Here is a 20,683-nt window from a genome sequence, read left to right on the forward strand (position 1 = left end):
GAAAAGATGGCAACACTGCTGCGTGACGAAATAGGGAAACTACACATCTGCTTAAAGCGCAGGGATTCACTTATTCTCATTCTCGTACTCCTGCGGCGGGCCGCTATTCTTAATAGTTAGCACTTCAGCACGTTTTCGTTATTTTCATTGATCCAAATTAACACGGAAGGCATTCCATACACAAGGCGGTTATCGACAGTAATAATTGGTAAATTCATAAAACGGCGAAAATTTAGGTTGGTAGATACATTGGTCAAATTCGTGTGTGTTCGTACTGGCGTTTCAATTTTTTTGTATTGAAATATCAAACATATCAACAACCTACAATTTTATTAAATATTATGTTACTACTAGCCACTCGATATCTGACAGCTCGCGGGGAACTTTACACTGGCCGCGACGTAATTATTTTTCAAAACACTCGTATCTCGTTTCTCAATTCTCAATATATAAAATAGACGTACTCTATCTCGCTCTAAAAGTTAACACAGCCAATATAGCTGCTTAAAGATAACACCTTTTGACAGTTCAGGCGGTTAACTTATTGTAATAATTAACTTCATGAATACATAAAGTGATAAATGTGATATATTTATCACATTTAGGTCTTTTTGGATGTTAAGTGATATTTTTTCTATTTATTTATTAAGGTAACAAACAGTTACATTTTGATTACAAACATATGTTTAAAATAGAATAGTGAAAAGTTATTGCAAGCAGCAAAGTTTCCATATATAAATTATAATACAGTTAAGCCTAACAAGATAGAAAGTAAGAAGAACATAATTATATAAAGAAATTACATAAGAAAAATGAGGAAGAATAATAGACAAAAAAGTAACATTTTTATATAAGTATATTAGGTATATGTGTGTTAAGAAATATTGAAATTTATACATAATATGAGTGATCTAATTTAAAAATTCGATCAATGTCCATTATACAAAAGTTTGGAGATAGCGCGTTTAAACGAAACAGGTGAGTTATTGAAAGGATCAACGGATCAACAAGAGCGCCGAATAAAAGAGTTTTGTGCATAATTAGAATCACTACGACTGACATGGTACAAAACTTTGTTTCACGTTAATATTAGAATATCTTCTATGGTCGTGCCAGGAAAATTATCATGTATTTTCTTCGCAGTCCAATCAACTCTACGAAATGATGAATTGTCTTGACGCTCGCAACCTGGCTTTGCGTCGTCCGGCGTAATATGTCCACGCCGTACCCATGGATCCAACAAGTCCACGTGGGCGCGTACATAATTATTTATCTTATATTTTATATCCAACACCTTGCATCTTGCATATTACTATGGTACCGTGACTTTTAGACTCTTCGCATTACATATTAATAAGTTGCCGTATGAATGAATATGACATCCTGTTTTGAAGTGGATGGGAGCCTGGCTATTAATATCTTGACTAAGATGGAATACTAAATGGTTATTCGTATGAATTAGTGTCTCATAAAGATTTAAATTTATTATCTATTGTGCCTATGCATATTCATATATTCATAATTAATTCTATTAAGTTTAATTGTTAATAAAACATTTTTCATTTTAGCTAAATAATTATTCCCTGGCGTTCCTAAGTTAAAGATAATTTTCTAGGACATATCGCACTGTGTTACAATATCGACTATAAAAAGGAAAAAGGACGTTTCAAAATAGGTTTTATTGGATAATACCGTTGTACAGGAATAAAATTTAGTAAAGTTATACGTTTATACGATATCTCCAAATGATGTAAGCTGCCAATGCCGATGTTTTTTGCTAACAAATGCCGAAATTAGCTGATAATTAAAGGAATTGAAGTGAGAAAACGACTTAACCATCATTTTTGTTAGTTTCTCTTTAATGAACTCAATAATTATTAATATCAGATTAATAATAGAAAAACCAAATTATTAGTCATCATGCACTTCACGGTTATGTATATTTTGTATTTTAACGTTGACCGAAAACCATAACAAAAACGTTTTTGTGCCTCCTGTAAAATTTGATTTGTGTGGATTATGTCCTTTTTCCTTTCTAGAGTCGATATGTTAATTGTACGTATTACGTTTTTTGCCATAGCACAGTTTCACCGTGAGCTGTCTTAATGGAATGAGATCGCCGTATAGTATTGAGATCAAAATATTGCGCGTTCGTTGAGCATCGCAGACAGCAATGTTCAAATTTTATTAGATTCAATAAGAACATTTAGTTAATAGGTACGACTTGATACTACTTACGTGCAGGGCATACAACCATTTTTTTCGTTCCGATTCAAATAAAAATGTTCGGTTCCGTTTTTTTCCGGTTTTCGGTTCAGTTCCGGTTCGAAACTCTGCTTACGAGCACCTACCAGAATATATATTAAATCATACGTATTTCTAATTTATTTATTTTCCTATTTTCTTCTGTCTTTCTCTTGTATTCGGTGCTATTTACGTATTTTTTTAAGTGTTTTATTTAGACTTTAATTTGCGCTCAATACTATACGGCCATCTATTTATGATACAACATCTCACAATGAACTGTGATACAGGAAACCGTATTCGGTCAACTGCATACATATTGATTTCCGATTTTGGTGATGTGAGGTTAGATGTAGAGAAGGCGGACACATAGCTCCAACCGTTGTGTATCTCATTAATTTGAAAAATAAATCATATCAAATTAGTCTGTTTCTTCATTATGTACATTATCCGTATTTGGGAATTCTTTACAACCGGCAAAAATTAACAATGTATCTGCTATCATTAATCATTATTTTCTGTTTTTGTTTCAGATGGTGACAGTTTGCGATGTATTAAAAATTCAATTAAAATCAAGCAGTGCGTGTAATCGAAGTTCAAAATAAACTTGTCACATTGACATAACACCGATAATATTGACTCGCGTATGTTTTTTTCGTTTAATTATTGTTTTTGAAGAGAAAACAAGCGAATATCGAATAAATTCGACGAGATAACCGTCTCGTAAATCACCCATGTATGTGTTCCAACTGACAGCGCGGGATTTCGATTCAAATTTTCATCCGGCGCCATTTTGTGATATGCGTTCCGTAAAAGACAACAGGTGATCGCGGCGCGTTCATGTAATTTTTGTTTCGCCTTTTAAGATATTAATTAGGGTTTTCGGTGCTAAATTAGCGTATTAAAGATGGCCGTCATGATCGAAGCGAGGTCGTACAGGCCTTTCAAGTCCTCGGAGGAGTATTTATACGCCATGAAAGAGGATCTGGCCGAATGGCTCAGCACGTTGTATCCGGAGCTGATGATCAACGTTGACAACTTTATGGATCGTCTGGACACTGGTGTTGCACTATGCAAGGTAATAAATCATTTATTATTTTAGGGAAACTGGGTATAAAATAAACTAACCATCGTCGATAAATCTATCAATATCCGGAAGTTTTATTTATTATTAAATTTTCGTCCTAAAATCCAATGAAAATTGTATATTTTGACACTGCAACACTGCCGAGTGATAAATATCAATTAATTCTTTTTAACGTTTTATAGCTAAACTTCAGAAAACTTACTATTTATAGCTAAGTATTTAACCAATTCTGTAGAAAATACCCTCTTCTGAAACTAAAAAAGGTTACTAAAGCTCAGTGACGAAGAGTGGAGGTAGGCTGTTAATATCCGACATAAATAGTGCACACTAAGCTTTGAAAAAGCTAAGAAGTCAAACGTATTTGTTTTCAATTCTAATGGTACAAAACTTAAACCCATTAGAATTTAAATTCAAATTCCATCAAGTACCTTCGGTCGATAGTATTAATAGGATTTGTTTTCATTAAACTAATACAACAATAATTATGTATATATGGTGTTTGTTAGTTTTTAAAATTCTATTAAACCTTGCCTAATCCAAGCCATAGTAGATAATAGTCAAAAAGGTACCCCGACAAAACCGCCCGGACATTACCGCCAAACCAAATCCGCCCGTACCAGTGCTCGTCATTACCGCCCGCAAAAAACGTAGTTCCACTCATGGTAATATGAATATTTTACAACGTTTTATTAGGTCGTATTCTTATTTGTCCGGTGGTTGTTTATCCAGTACAAATCTTGCAATCGATTTTTAACTAACTTCCCGACTAGCTAGTAGACATTTGAAACTTTTAGAATATATCAGAACACGATGCCAATGCATTTTTTTAAATACTTTTAGCCATCTTTAAGTAGAATTGAATTCATTTTCAGTTAATTCTGTTTTGTATGAAAAGTTATTTCGGAAGAAATCCGTAATCCAATCCACTATTACTGGTTGCTAGGGGTCTGGGGTCCTAGCAACTAAATTATTAATATATACGTGCGTTACTATGGAAATCGATATGAAAGTCAAAATGACATTTCAGTATTATTTCTATCAAGTACAATTTTTTTTTGATCGTTTAAGCTAGTCAAGTCAAGTTTATATGATTCAACAGAAAATTTAAAAACGCTGTATATAAAAAGTTCTTTTTATCTTGTAATTATTTATACCTATATTTTGTTTTTAGATAATGGCAACATTCAAATCTACGTATTACTCAACGCCGTAAAGTCGTAAAGTGGGCGTTCTTAGCCGTAATTTGTTTAATTAAATTGATGTAATAATAAATAATCCGTGTATGAGTCAATGGTAATAAAAAAATCGATTGTTTCTGATTCACGTAACGCAAGGTATCATTATAATTACGTTAAAAAATCGAGAGTTCACCCAAAATAAAAAACAATTTATTTAATAATAATAAATAATAACAAAAAAAAGACCGCAGGAAATGACTCGAATTGTTGAGCCATAATCGAAAAAAAAACCTGCGGTTTAGCGCCGTGATGTTGCATAATTTTTTTCGTCTAATGCCATTTTTTTTTTTTTTTTGATTAATAGTTTGTCCCAAAATACTACGTTCATATTGCGATTATGAGAATTTTATTATCTTACGACGGAGGCTCTCGAGCAATACCTCGCATCTTATAATATATATTAAAATCTAGTATAATAGTCAATAGGTACAATATTATGTATTATGATAATTGTATAGGTATGTCATGTATTTTATCATTTTTTCTCTCTTATGTATGCTTGCATTACAGTGACGTTCCGTGGGGGTAGGCAGATTGAGCGTCGCTTGGGGGCGGCAGTTACTCGATGGGCGACAAATGAAGAGAACCATTAATTTGGTATAGGCATATAGAAATAGCAATAATGAAAATATCTTAAATTAAAAATTCATTTCACTAGTTGGAAACAGATTTTATTTGTCGCGATGTCTAGTTTACTTCCGTTGCCTTTCGACGTCCTTGGTGATCAGAAACGGCACGTGCAAATTTGCAGTTTAGTGCAGGTTTTGTGAAGAAAAAAAGCGACATGGATTGTCCTTAATTCATCAAGATAGACCAAATTAATGTATCGCAAAAAACACTGTATTACCAACGTCAAAAAATCCCCACTTTTGGGGAAAAATATTTATAAATTAAATTTTGTATACTGAAGTATATGTACATACAACACATTTTTTAGATATTGAAGTCACGAAAGGGTGATAAAAAATACTGTATAAAAAATGGGGCGGCATTTTGTCTAGCGATTTCGCTGCTTACATACCAGTGTCGAAGGGTTGAGATAGACTATGGAGATTTGACATAAACAGTGCACACTAAACTTTGTCAGCCATACAATAATTCAAATTGCAGATTGTATTTGTTAGTTTTTTTAAATTCAATTAAACCCTGCCTAGACTAAATCACAATGGTAGAGGCAGGCTGTGGATCAGATCCGAAAAAAACTAAAGCAGACTTCGCACGTCATATATATTTGTCTACATTGAACAAAAAATACAAATCGCACTAAACCAAAATAATTTTTTAACCTAATATCTATTATGGTTTTCAAAAACTAACCAATACCATTTTCAATTGGTTTCTCTGTTCAATGAAATCAAATAAGTATGACTGTCAAAGTTTAGCTTGTACTATTTATGTCGGTTTTCCATAGCCTACCTCCGCTCTTCGCCACGGTAACATACTGTAATCCAGGCATGTCCATTTTAAATTGCATACTCATCAGTGATTCTCAAAGTGGGTCACGGAAGTCAAGGCGGCGGTACTGCGGCATTGTGATACTATGAGGGCACTAATATGCTGGAAAGGAGCAAAGAATATAAAATCGATTCTTTTCACCGTCCGTGAATCTTTGTTTTTTTTAACTCTTCAGACGTAGAGGAGAGATGGGATGTTTGCTTATGAACATACATCGCATTAAATATGTACATTTTCACCGGTACGTGTCATTGTCTGTATTTGATGTCGTGAAATAGGCCCACACATCCCTACAAATTCCTAAGGATAGTTTGATGTTCTACATCAGTGTTTTCCAACTGATATTTCACAGTAATTATAATATAATCAAATATCAAATATTACATAGTAAACATACAATTAGTGCACCTATTTACATAGATTTAAACGTCAAATAATATAATAACATATCTTTTTTAATATTCATAACGAAAACGGTTTCCGAATAACTTCCGATTATAAATAAAGAATCTAATATCATGATAATTAGCATTTAATTTAGAGAAATAGTTTATTATTTTTATTCTGTGACTAAATTTAATCAGGAAACTCTGCTCTACATGATTTAGGATAAAATTAATCAGTTTAAATGATGATACAGATTAAAAATGCAAAGTTGACTTTGTGTTCTCTTCGTAACACTAACATGCCAAACCGGGCCCCCTCTAAGCACAGGCCTGTCAGCACTCTGACGATGAATCAAATTATATGTAGGTACTCTAAAAGGGGGCGGTAGTCAGAAAAGTTTAAGAAACACTGCTTTAGAGGTTACTATCAAAAACGGACAACTCCGGTAACTATTTTTTTTTTATTTGTCACTATCTGTATATAGGCGGATGTGCCATGGGGAATCAGGCATTTGTCAATCTAATCGCTACATTATATTCGAATCTAACTAAAAATAATTACAAGATAAAAAGAACTTTTTATATACCACGTTTTTAAATTTTCTGTTGAATCATATAAACTTGACAATTCTATGTATTAATAATTTAGGACAAATAAGGCAATTGTCAACAAATATTTTTTTTGCTATTTTGCAACTAACACATATAGAATACTGATATGTTATTTTGATTTCCATAGTAACGCACGTATATATTAATAATTTATTTGCTAGGACCCCAGACCCCTTGCAACCAATAATAGTGGATTGGATTACGGATTTCTTCCGAAATAACTTTTCATACGAAACAGAATTAACTGAAAATGAATTCAATTCTACTAAAAGATGGCTAAAAATAGTAAAAGAATGCATTGGCATCGTGTTCTGATATATTCTAAAAGTTTCAAATGTCTAGCCAGTCGGGAAGTTAGTTAAAAATCGATTGCAAGATTTGTACTGGATAAACAACCACCGGACAAACAAAAACGTGGTAATAATAAATTGTCCTCCAATATGATTATCATGTAATATATTATTATAATACTTGTATAACAACTAATCTAGGCTACGCTGAGATAACAGTCATGTTATATAACCATGTAACTTGTACGTGGTACAAAAATTAAATGGACTTACGAGATATTGCGACTTTGGCCGTTCCGCCAATTTAGTCACGAATTTAATATAACCATCTCGGAGAATCATGATTTACTTTCATTTTTTTTCAGTTCCTCACAAGTATAGCACACGTTTTTGTTTCGTAATCATTCATTATATTGGATGCTCGTAATCCAATTCTGCATGAATGAATATCTTGGCTTATCTTAATCACGATGGCCTTATTTTTATTTAATGAAGATTTACTATAATATGTGGCTACGTATTTTTCCGACGTATACGAAGTGTAAATTAGAACTCTGTCATTCTTGGCAGTGTCGACATGTCTGTCCCTGATCGGTTGTTTTTCTCACAATTGTGGTGAAATAACCTGCCAATGGTAATGCCAATTGGGAGGGCAATAACCGTGTTCAAACAAGTCGCTTCGGAGATTGATATAATATGGGTGCCAGACGAAATCCCGAAGGCCGAAATCCCGAATGCTGAAATCCCGAATGGCCGAAATCCCGAATGACCGAAATCCCGAAAGCCGAAATCCAGAAGGCCGAAATCCCGAATGGCCGGAATCCCGAAGGCCGAAATTTTTGTATATGTAAAATCTAAATAAATGTTTTAATTTTGTATTAATAAATGTAAAAAAAAATGTAAATAAATGTAAAAAAAATTTAATATTACTGTTTGTATTTTTTTTATTTTTCGGAATTTAGGCATTCGGGATTTAGGCATTCGGGATTTAGGCTTTCGGGATTTCGACACAAACCCATATAATATTATGTATTCCACTTACTAGGGAATGAATTTAGATGGGCGTTGTTTTGTAAATTCAAAAATTAGGTCTACTTAGCTCATTCAATCTACTTTACACCGTTTATATTGAATGGGTTTACTCCTGACTGTAAGTATTATCGCGGCCATAATAAGAAAAATCAGCAGATTCCGAATTTTCACGCAATAGTTGGAACCTGCATGACGTATGCGCATGCGCAGTAGAACGATAGTGGCGAACCTGCCGGAAATACTACGAAGTACACCGCGCAGAGTATTTTTGACGTTTACCAATTTTCACAACCTGTCAAAATAGCACCATAAAATAACAACAACGCGTCACGCTTGAATGCGTTATGCATGAAGAATGAAATTGGCGTGACAGTCAGCACTTTTACGTGTAAAGAGTTATTATCGTGAGAGTTTAATTACGTACATTCGATGTTATCTGACAGTCGGCGCGCTTTGTGTCTCTTTGTTTATGTTTATGGCTTAAATTTGGTACAATATCTAGTTCGTATGAGATTTCGTGTGTACGCAGTTCATAATCGGCGAACACTAACCACACCATAATAATTAATAATATAATATTATGATTGCACATTTATGAATATGGTTGTGTTTTATTGGCATATGTACTTAGACCAAGTGCGTTTTAAACCAGAAGCAAATCGACAACATTATCGTTGCCATATTATTTTACAGTGAACATTTATATAGCTCTGGTAGTATATAAAACAAATCGTTAATAACCATATTATTTAATAATATTAATATGTAAAAGCGTGGCTTCATAAAAATAATATAAGCATGCAATAATCAATCCAGGGATTATTGCAAGAGATATTATTATAATTGAGTAATCTGATGGAATTTGAATTTAATAATAAAATGCAACACATTAATAACCCACTGGCACAGTGCTGTGGTAATATTTTGTGTAATACCTAACCGATTCTGGCAACACAGTATTCTTAATTGCCTAAAATGATAATTAAGAAAAAAATGTTCCACTTTGTTTTTATCATTTTTATTAATTGTGTGTTACAGAATACGTTATGTGATAGGTACTAACGCGTTTAATTTTAATCGAGATTTAATTAAGTTATTAATATAATTACATTGTATTGTTGTCATACTTAAATATTTACACAGGGAACACAGAATTAATGGGAACTGAAATACCTACTGGGTGTGGAGTAACAGGCAACCGATATCGAGTGTGGACGAGATGAATATGGGATAAACTTAAACACGTGTCATGAATACCTACGTTTGTCCTTCGTTCTGACAACTGCTCTCGGTTTATGCACTGAAGCTCATTCAATATTGGTGTATTTAAAGGTTGCAACACACACTATTGCACGTCTATAATGAGTGTTTTATTTTCGTAGGACACTCACACACTCGATACCCTGCTTCAAAATGTAGTGTATTGGGGTATAGCCTATCGGAATTCTATTTATTAAACTGGTCTGTGATATTACAAACACTACATACAAAGAAATAAACAGACGTGTCATAATCTTTTAGTTTTAAGTTTTTTTTTAAACTAGCAGTTAATTGGACGCAGATTCGTCGTTACGTGTGCCGCGCACCAAGTTATGGCTATGGCAATATTACTAACTATACACAAGTTAATAATAATCAAAGCAAGGCATTAATACGTAACACACAATTTTATTTTATATTTACAAATTTAGGGATATTATTAGGTATTAAAAAGATCTGTAGTTTTTAATTCAATTGTTGCCAGTTGTCATTGAACAAAATAATTTATTTGACCGTTTTCTTTTTAATAGGTAGGTAAATGGTCAATGCTGCTATGTATTCTTATAATATGGACACCTAAAAATGAGTTCGTTATACATTCAATTAACCACGGTATTAGTGTTTTTCAAGCACATATATAAAAAAATTCGGCTTTGCGAACACTTTTCAAAAGTATCGATTTACATCGGCCAGGTTGCGAACGCAGTCGATCGACGCGACAACCGAATGCGATGCGATAAGCGTTGACTAATTAAGGGTTGTTGAATCAATTAATTTACCTACTGGCCCTATTGTCAAGATTTATGTATAATACAAGTACGTAATCTCTCAGCTTCTGGAGCAAGTCAGTTCTAATACTTGAACACGTCTCTAAGAATCCATGACGCTTGCGAGTCTTCTTGCAGGTTGCCGGTATTCGGTTGCTCCTGCCTGTACACCCTGTGGATGGTGCTTTACGGTCATTCAGGGTGCCAGAATTTGGTTATGTAGAAGAAAATACTAGTCAGATTGCGACCCCTGCAAGGCATCTGTAGAACGTGGGCTAGAGCTTGTGGTTTTTTGAAACTCGAAATTTAAGAATTCTCGAATTGAAGAATATTAAATATTGATTCTCAAGAAATCTGAAAAAAAATATTTACGGTAGTACGCGAGACTTTTTTTGTGAATTTCCTTCGACGATAATAAATTATAGTTGAAGGAAATTCACAAAAAAGTCTCTTTTTGAGTCAATTATTATTGCCGTGCAGATTTGAAGTTAATAACATAGTTTTAGCTCTTCGTGAAAAAATCGTCCAGAAAAAAAGTCGAGACCCTTTTTCAGGTCATAATTTTTTAAGAAATCAGTGAAATTCAGTTAATCCTGACTTTCAAATCTCAATATTGTTTATCTTGATAGAAAACGCGAATTCTCGAGGTTTTTATTGATAATGTCTCAGGAAAAGGACGATTTCGAAAATTAAGATCGGGATGGCGAAGTCGATGTTTCCATGTGTCCATATAAGACGTCATACTCTAGGGTGGGAGAGAGTCTGATATCACGTAATGATGTGACGAAGGGTCGAGGGGGGGTCAAAAAAATGTGATGTCACAAGTAAACTAAAAATATAAAATATGTATACATATATCGTCGATCGGATCTAAGAAGAAATATTACAAACAACATGTTTTCTTTTTTTTAATGTTTAGTGGAGTGTCTAAAATGTGGTAATATAGACAGGGTGGTAAAAGATTATGTGACGAAATGTGAAGAGGTGGGGGAGTTAAAAATAGCCAAAATTGTGTGACGTCATATATATTTATTTAGAAAATAAATCGATTTAGTCGCAATCTACACTCACCGCATCATTTTGTCGCTGTCGTTTGCCGCATAGCTTCAGTACGTTCTCCTATTTACATGCTACCTATATAAAATGCAATGTATCTATCTGGAATAGACAACTACGCTCTATAGTCTATATCCAAACTCCCACGGGTCAACCAAACGTATCGAGTTACACTATTTACTTTTCGAAGGCTCTGCATTATAGTAATTAAGTCCGAGTTGAGAATATTGTCCTGATTAATAAGCCGATGGAGTTAGCGTGTAATTAATCGTGACTTGAGTGGATATACCGCAAGTCCAGTGGCGTTTGTCGGTTGTTGAGATGTCTAGCATTCGCATTGATCTCTGTTCTACTGTTATTGACTTATGATGGCTGTGTTTTTGCGATCCTATCGCGTCCAAGATTGAACATCTGCATTATTTTATTACACTAGTATAATATTAATTACAATATTTTTCCTGTGTTATCTCACTTGAATAACAATGAATAAGACTAACCATCTCTGCGTTATCAAGCAGTGTGTCTCGTAACTGTGATTCCATTACAACAACGGAGGAAGCTTCAATGAAATGTGAAAAATCCAGAGTTCTGGACTCTGCCGCAGCTCACGCTCGGCTCGCCTGATGCTGGCAAATGTGTACTGTCCATTACACGTACTTAAGTGATTGTTTTGTACCTATAATTATAATTATGTGTATAGAACATATTTATGTGTCGTCAATAACTCCATGTGTATTGTGAGTTAGGTAGGTTCTAAATACATAGGTACACTTAAAGTCTTCCAGTTGTAGTACATATATAGTATATACCAGGGTTGGCGAATCTTTTTACGTACGCGTGCCAAAATTTCCCAAATGCCTGACGTGCCGAGCAGTTATTCGGAAAAATAGATTTAAAAAAAATGATGATGTTCTAGATACCACTCACAGAATATAGCACACATACCTATAGATTTAACACTTTTTTCAATTACGCCATACTTTTCGGACCACCAATTTTGAAAATGTCAGTCAGAATTAATATAGCTTCACTAAGTTTTTGTTTCTTATTTGGTGCACTCATTTTGTGGATAGAAATACAATTGTTTGTTAATGTATTAATTGGTTTGGTTCTTTACACTAGAATTGTTCCGATCAGATGAGGCATTTTTTCTCTACAGTGGTCTCAAGCATTGTACATCGATCAAAATTAGAGATTCTTGGCGCGGCATTCCCCGCCGCCTAATGAGGTTAGTGGGATAATATTATATGTGACGCTTGAAGTCTAAAAACTATCCTATGCTATTATATATTTAAATTAAACGTAATGCTTATTCTTGAATAGTATTTGCTTGCTATTTTTATACAATGCGATCTGTCATTTATTAGTATAGGTTTTATTTCTCTTCATACGCGTGCCTTGCAAAATCATCTCGCATGCCACTGGTGGCACGCGTGCCATATGTTCGTCACCACTGGCATATACTATTTATTCTTTGAATATCAGGAAATTTATTTCTTTTGCATGCCCTTTAGGTATGCATATATTTAACCATTATATTATGAATATTTTGAATTATGACATATCACGCGAAGTCATTCAAATGTAATTAATCACAATACATTACAGAGAATGGTTGCTTTTTAAACGGCTACCAGGACGAGGTTTATGAAGATTGATGCATCCATTATAATCACCTCACTTAGCGTCAACATCTTTTGCAACGGTCGAAGCCATGACATGACTCTTGATCATCATTGGGTTAATTTATCGCGACGCTCTCCCGTGATGGAAGATGTCAACAATACTTAACAGCGTCTCAGCGGAATGATGGAGACGCGTACCCACTACGCTGTCAGAGTGCGTGCCTTGATGATAATTTAATAATATACGTACTGCCTGCGACTGCAATGGAATTGCGGGCCGCATTCAATCGCTGACTTGATTTAGCATCACAGGTTCTGATACTGTGTTACGAGGGTCAGAGAACATAACTTTATGTAGTTTTAATAACATGTTCTTGTGTCATAACCGTTATCGGACATCTTCTTCGACTATATCCACCTCTGGAGCATATGGACACAACAAGGCGCCTCCAAGAATCCCTGTCGAACGCCAGGGGCCCTATGTTAGAACTTGCGAGTGCAAGCCGCCCGGTCGACATGACGTCATATGACATCATTGTGACGTACTACCGGAGTGATAATAGCATTCGAGAAAATAACGCTGGTCAGACAGTGGCGTTATTCATTGTCACCATACACATATAGGTGTTTCATCATAATAACATCTATGGTGAGCACTGTGTGCTGGGCGGCATGCCTCGAGCGTGTATTGGCTGACGTCAAAATTACGTCATGTCGTCGGCTGACACACGAGTCGATAGTTAGGAAATCGCGGTGCAGTTTTCTTGCACCATTCCAGGCAATTCCAATGAATCCAGATCAAACCAGTCCACCAGATGTCCCTAGGTAAAGTGCCACCCTAAAGCAGACTTAGGATGCCACCCCCTTTCAATTTTAGTTTCAAATTTTCTACAAATTCGTTAGGCTACTACTTATTTACCAATTTTATTATTTTTATTTTCGGCTGCCTTACTGCAAATGCACCAAAAATCTTTAAAATTACATATTAGAAAATTATAGCATTTCCATGGAACCTACTCTCAAACAGTGGTGGTTTTTAGGTACTTTGAGGCCTGTGGCGCTGACAGGTTTGTAGGCACCCTTGCAAAAAAATGTCTGTGCGATAAACCGCCATTACAATATATATTAGGCACAATACAATAACAACCATGTTGTCAGGATTACTTTTTAAACTAAGATGGTGATGATGACCGCATCATCTGCTTCATGGAATACTCCCACTGCTCTCAAAAGTTGTAATATTTGTATTCGATCATTTATTCGCCGCCCTTTAAAATGTGCTTCCCTATTCAACGCATGACCCGCATATCCCCACGGGACGTAGCTACCTGTGGTTTTATTTCTGTGCTATGATATTGATCTTACCGCCATACTAGTACTAAAATGGAGAAGGAGAGGAGAACACCGAACAGAATAGAAGCGCGACCAAAAAAACAAACTAACAGATGTGATGTTGAAGTAAATTAAGGTTTCTTGGCAAAAGAGACATTATAATTAAGACAATTTCAAGTTCCAAAGTTAGACGTGTTATGGCGACCTTTTCTTGTAATTTGACATTAGACCTTTCAAAGGGTTATTCTATGAAACATGTTGAGAGCCTGAATTTTAGCATCAAATGAACCGTTTACTTCTCATCGTCGCGCGCGGAGGCGTCACCCCGATACCGCACATACCAAATTAAGCCAAGTGGGATCAGTGCCTCCAAACTGTCACTCTGGGGCCAGAGATAAAAAAAATATGTATTAATTTGACAATTTTTCATTGTTTTTTCTTCTTCTTGTTTTCATTGCCAAATCTTCTCTCCGATATTTTTCTTCTGTCATTATTATTTACTATTATTGGCATTACCAAATTTAATGTGGGTATTAACTGTCTCCAAGAAACGTTTCCACTCCTTTCTGCTAAAAGTTCCTTTCACTGATCTGTAGAGGTTTACCCAACTCTAAGTACAACCGACGTATTATTGTCTTTGGTCATTTGTATGGCACAGACAATAATACTAAGCGGAAATGAGAGTTAACTAATCAGTTGCATTTTGGAGCTAGAACTGTACAGTCAAATATTCACGCGCAACTCAGTGAATATCCAATTCATTTAAAATCACAATGTTAATCTTACGTAACATAACATCAATGCCAATGTGTCACTATTCTTTAATGCCGTGCATCAAACATCTGTAATTTAAAAATGTAGTGCTACGATGTATCTATAGTCTAAGAGTTCTACAATACAAACCCAAGAAAATAATCACTGTGTCTTATTTCTATTGTGCCCCGAACATATAATATCACATACACGACGCAACCTTCTGCACAAAATAATAGATGTTGGATCTACATGCCAAACAACAAAAGATCTAGCGGGGGGTGCGGTGTAAGTTATCTGCACAGCCCATCTACTTCAGTATTATATGTCTCTCTACCACCCTTTTCCTTTCCGGACTACTAAAGAAGAACCTTTTGTATGGTTGGGTGTCTTACAACGCTGAGGTAGGGCCTAGAGCATTGGTGGTGAATCTATAAGACGCGTGCTACCAATGGCACGCGTTTGAAGAGAAAAAATACCTATAATAATAATAAATGACAGATCGCATTGTATAACAAATATCAGGCAAATACTCTTCAATAATAAATATTACGTTTAATTTAAATATATAATTGCATAGGTCGGTCCTTAGAGTTTATGCGTCGCATTTAATATTATCGCACTAACCTCATCAGGCGGCGGGGAACGCCGCGCCACGAATCTCTAATTTTGATCGATTTACAAGGCTGAGACCACCATAGAGAGTGAATACCTCATCTGATCGGAGCAATACTCGTGTCGATTTGTGCGTAAATAACCGAACTAATTAATACATTAGCAAAAAATTTCATTTTTACCCACAAAAAATGACTGCACCGAATAAAAATAAAAACTTGGTCAAGCTAGTAGTAGTAATTCTGGAGACAGTATCAAAATTGGTGGACTGAAATGTATGATGTAATTAAAAAAGTGATATGTGTGCTATGTTCTGTGAGTGGTATCTAGAACATCATCATTTTTTAAATAGAATTTTTAACTATTTTTCCACATAACTTTTCGGTACGTCAGGCCAGTTACAAAATAATATTTGGGAAATTTTGGCACGTGTACGTAAAAAGGTTCGCCAACACTAGTCTAGAGACACTAACGTGTGATATGACATGGGGATCACTGTTCAATGTGTATTATTCGCGGTTTTACCTTTCCATTGACATATTATCAGTATGTGATAAATAAAAACGACCCCATTAACGGCCACGACTTCGTATACAGACGAAATTGGTTAAAAAAAGTCGACCTATATTGTAATAAAATAACCATCTATTTAAAATTTTGCGTTTATTGCTATAAGTACTTTCATGATAATTATTGTACTTTTCTGCTAACGCTTCGGCAGACTGATGTTTATTGTAAAGTGGTAGATCCTGCTGCTGAGCAAAAAATGCATGGTATTTACTTCAAAGCGTGTCTAATCCGTTGTAAGAAACCACAGGTGTAGTTAAATGGTCAAATAATCATTCCCATCAGTGAAACGGCAAATAATTTTCAACTATAGGCGCGACGAAATTTTGGACTCGCTGGCATTCGGAGAGCCAACGTCGAGGTGTGAATACGTCAATTTGTTTCGTGATGGCGACGGGGGTATTAATTTTTAAATCGTGTAAAGATGACTAAAAACGATACCCAATTACTTGAAAAAGAAAACATGTCAATGAATATATTATTATTGTTACTAAAGAACAATAAACAGAACATTAAATGGACGCATGTTGTATTTATATGACTTATATTTCGTTCGGCATGCGTCATTTGCACCCGCGACCCGTAATCCGCGCATCGCCTAGCCACGATCTTTTTAAATTAAGACCATGTCTCAATTGAGGTATAGCCTTAACCCTTCTCACGCGTCAACTGTCTTTAGTCAGCCTATACGCGCGGGTCATCCGCGCGTCAGCTGACTATACTCATTTCGATTTTCGGTTGCCTAGTACTGCTTTCGGCCAGGCGCGAAAAATTCGAATATTGATTTAATTTATTCAGAAACCATCCTTTTCCTGACATCTGTCGAAAATGGTTATATTTTACTATGTGTCGGCTTATAATGTCGTGGGTCCCGGCCTTGAAGCCTGAGTCTGGCAAATTCACTTGTTTGTTTTTCCATGTGTGTTTGGAGCCAGACTATGAACCTAACATCAATTCCTCGTAAAAACACAAAAATCTGATAATAAAATATTCATTATTTGGATACTTACATACATTATGATCTTGTTAGTATCGAACATAGTAAAAAAATATTGCTACAAGGGTGACTTTTACAGATTTTCGCAGATGTGTTTGACCTAGGGGCGGCAGGTTATATGAAAGTATGGTGAAGCCGGCAAGTATGTTGAAAAAGTATGGTGAGGCAGGCTGGTAATCATTTTGTGGCAAATTTTCCACGTTAACAATATATTATATGGGTACGTTATAATGACCAACTCCGTGATGCCCTGCATTTTTTTTTATCGCGTCGCTATTTCTCGTAAGTTGTCGGCTTTTGTTGGCCTGCTTCATTCAGTTGTATGAGAAAGCCGATTGCTTGCCCCTCTCTTCATTTAATACCTCTATGTGTTTGACCTTTTATGAAAATGTGTTCACTTTAGTGTTGGAGTGTGTGCATTCGATCAAAGCCGTTTTTGTGTATTTTTCTTTCAAAGCTATCTAGCTTCTCCCTCACCTATTTCTGGTTTAGTACGGTTTTCCTGTTAGTATTTATTGATTCTATTATTTTTATATATCTGTTGGATCTTCACCTAAGAACTGCAGGTCTTCTCCAACGACCCTTGTTTCTTAAGCGCGAAATATATTAAGGTGCATGTCGCGTACTCTCACGTGACGTCACAGTAAGCTGCCGCTACGGGAAAAAGGTGTGTAATGTCGCTTTTCTTGGTGTTCAAAATGTTATTAGACTGAGGCTCCCATCCCGTAGCACATTTTGAACCTTTAAACGAACATTGTCAGTTAGCAAAATCTGGCGAAATCATCAGAACAACAATGGGTCACCTCACGTTGTACTGCACTGCATCGACACCGACCCAATGAACTTTTTTTAAAAATCATTTTCTACATAACATGCCTACATATTTTCGACTTATGTAAAAATCACGTTTTTTTTAGTGATTGGCACTATATATTTTCTATAAGAATGTTTTCTATTTTCTATGGTCTGCAGGTTCGGTTCTGTTCAAAATATTATCTATCGCAAGTAATTTTAACGTAAGCACACGTAGAAATTAATTGAAATTAGCATGAATAATAATTCAAAATATGAATATATTGGATGAATATATCGAATTTATAGATGATCGTTCAAAATATTCTGCAAAATGACGAATCCATAGACTAAATTTGTCGCCGTGACAACGTGACAGTACGCGACGTGCATCTTAATATAATCACAACTTTAGGGTGATGTGGGGAATCCACCATCTCTCATAATACAATTAATAACGCAATGCTCCGCGAAAACTCGATTTGGATTAAATTCTTTGTTTTGAACAATTTGAACAATGGATATTTTTTATCATACGATTTTGGACCTGTTCGATGCGTTGACATTATCTGTCTTCGGCAAAGGTTGCGCAAATCGCCCCACTGGTAATGCGCCGGCGCTCGGTGTTGCCTCACGACAAATTAATATTCCGGTTGTGAGCATGATTATAATAATAATAATGATAATATTATCGAATGAAAAAATCGGCAGTATCTGCTGCAGCCTCCGTTACGTCACAGACAGCGCCGATGTGCGGAGGATGCATGCATGACATTGCAATCAAAATGGCGCCTTCATTTGAATTTCCCGCCAAAAGACCTTCGATCGGATTTATAATATTATGTGAGGTATTTGGTGTGGCGATAATTTAACTGTCATCGTAATAATTAACCTCATTCGAAGCCGGGATATTATTTTCTGTTAGTCCACTGACAGCTCCGTAATAAATAAAATGACACTAATAATGTAGAAGTCTGTCTTCTATAAGCTGGCGTGCGGTTTATCCCATCCCCCCCCCGCTTCAGCATCCATCTCGTTCCCTCCCACTGAAAACTTGCAACAATCGAACGCGATGGCACTATGCTTTCCGTGTGACGTGTACGCCAGCTTATAGAATACAGACTTCTAGTCTGCCCTAAAGTTTAGTCTGCTAGAATAATTCGATACGTTTCTATGTTCTTTCGTAATAAACAGATAAATACAAGTGAAAATGGTGGAAAATGACGTCCCTAGACAAAATGCCGCCCCATTGTTTATACAATATTTTTTATCATCTGTGCTCGTGTCGGTTCTGGTCACCAAGGACGTCAAAGGGCAACGGAAGTAAACTAGACATCGTGAACCCGACAAAAAATTACAGTCCTGTTAAACTAATTAAATTAATACATTTTGTTTCCAACCAGTGAGCTGAATTTTTTAAAAGAAAGATATTTTTTTATTACCTAAGGCATAAAGCCCACCAACGCGGCGCTCGGTGCGCTCTCTATGAAGTAGACCACCCACGCATTATCCTTCACCTATGTAATAAGGGGCTCAAGGAGCACAAAATAATTATTATTATCAGCGTCTCTCATAACAAAGCAATAAAAATATTATTAAATTTCTCGGGGCTTGTAATTAATATTCACGATGACATCATTATACCAGCGAAATATCGGCACGCAATAACTAAACAAAGAGTTCACTGTTATTAAATAATGGCTTCTCGCCTGTCTATCGACGACGCTGCCAGAAGCGTAATTTTGTTTGCCGTGTTCAATGAATGGACTACGTTGTATTTTCGGTAATTCGTATCGCTGAGAAGCCAAAAAACGATGAATCATGGGGCAGGCGGGCACAATGCGTCGTCAAATCCAGTGTGCGCTGGCGTATTTGATTACGTTGTATTTTCGATGATTTACACGCCACTTGTGAAATTTTGCGCGAGAGCCCCACTCGCTCCGTTAAGTGGGTTTTACGCCTAAGTACTCAGTTTCCATGCCACTGATTATTATTTTCTGTATACGTCAACTAAAACAGGGGTTCGCAAACTTTTGTCACAGAAGAGCTAAATATTTTTTTTCCAGAACTACCGAGAAAAAACCGAAATGTGTGTTAAATCTTTTATATTAATCAGTTTATTATAAATTTAGTATTTCAGAGCCGCATGCGCGTACTGAAAGATTCGAGATTTGATGAAACGAACTTTAAAAAGCACTGGTATATAGTGGTTGTTTCAATCAAGGAAGATTGAAAGGATAGTGAAAAAAATAGATCAATAATAGTGACACACGAATGTAATATATTATTATGGTGTTGAATTCTCTAACATCTTCGTTTCAAACATTTGAATTTCGAATTCTTTTCAAACTGTTTTAATAGGATGAGGCAATAATAAACATTTGAATACGTGTATTAAATAAGGCTCTAAGTACCAAAAAGTAGTATTGCCTGTAGTTACAAAATACCGAGTCATTGCAGTAAAATTTCATGAAACAGACCTTTTGAAAAATGTAGTTTTACAGTGTGAAGCAATCACGGCAGCTTCTATAATTTTAGGTACTAAGAACTCGCAAGTGTCAACACACTATCGTCA

The 20,683-nt window shown here is 35.5% G+C and overlaps 1 protein-coding gene across 1 annotated transcript in view; it reads left to right on the forward strand.

Moving 5' to 3' along the window:
* LOC147069465 (GAS2-like protein pickled eggs) overlaps positions 1 to 20,683 on the forward strand; it is a 375,836-nt gene that overhangs the window by 38,530 nt on the left and 316,623 nt on the right. Inside the window, exon 2 of the mRNA XM_085950140.1 lies at positions 2,778 to 3,322. Coding sequence (XP_085806266.1) covers positions 3,152 to 3,322 — 171 coding nt within the window. The 5' untranslated portion in view covers positions 2,778 to 3,151. The remainder of the gene's footprint in view (positions 1 to 2,777; positions 3,323 to 20,683) is intronic.

The sequence above is a fragment of the Rhyacophila brunnea genome, unplaced genomic scaffold (genome assembly GCF_057557595.1).
Source record: "Rhyacophila brunnea isolate RB1 unplaced genomic scaffold, BYU_Rbru_1.0 scaffold_23, whole genome shotgun sequence".
NCBI lineage: Eukaryota > Metazoa > Arthropoda > Insecta > Trichoptera > Rhyacophilidae > Rhyacophila > Rhyacophila brunnea.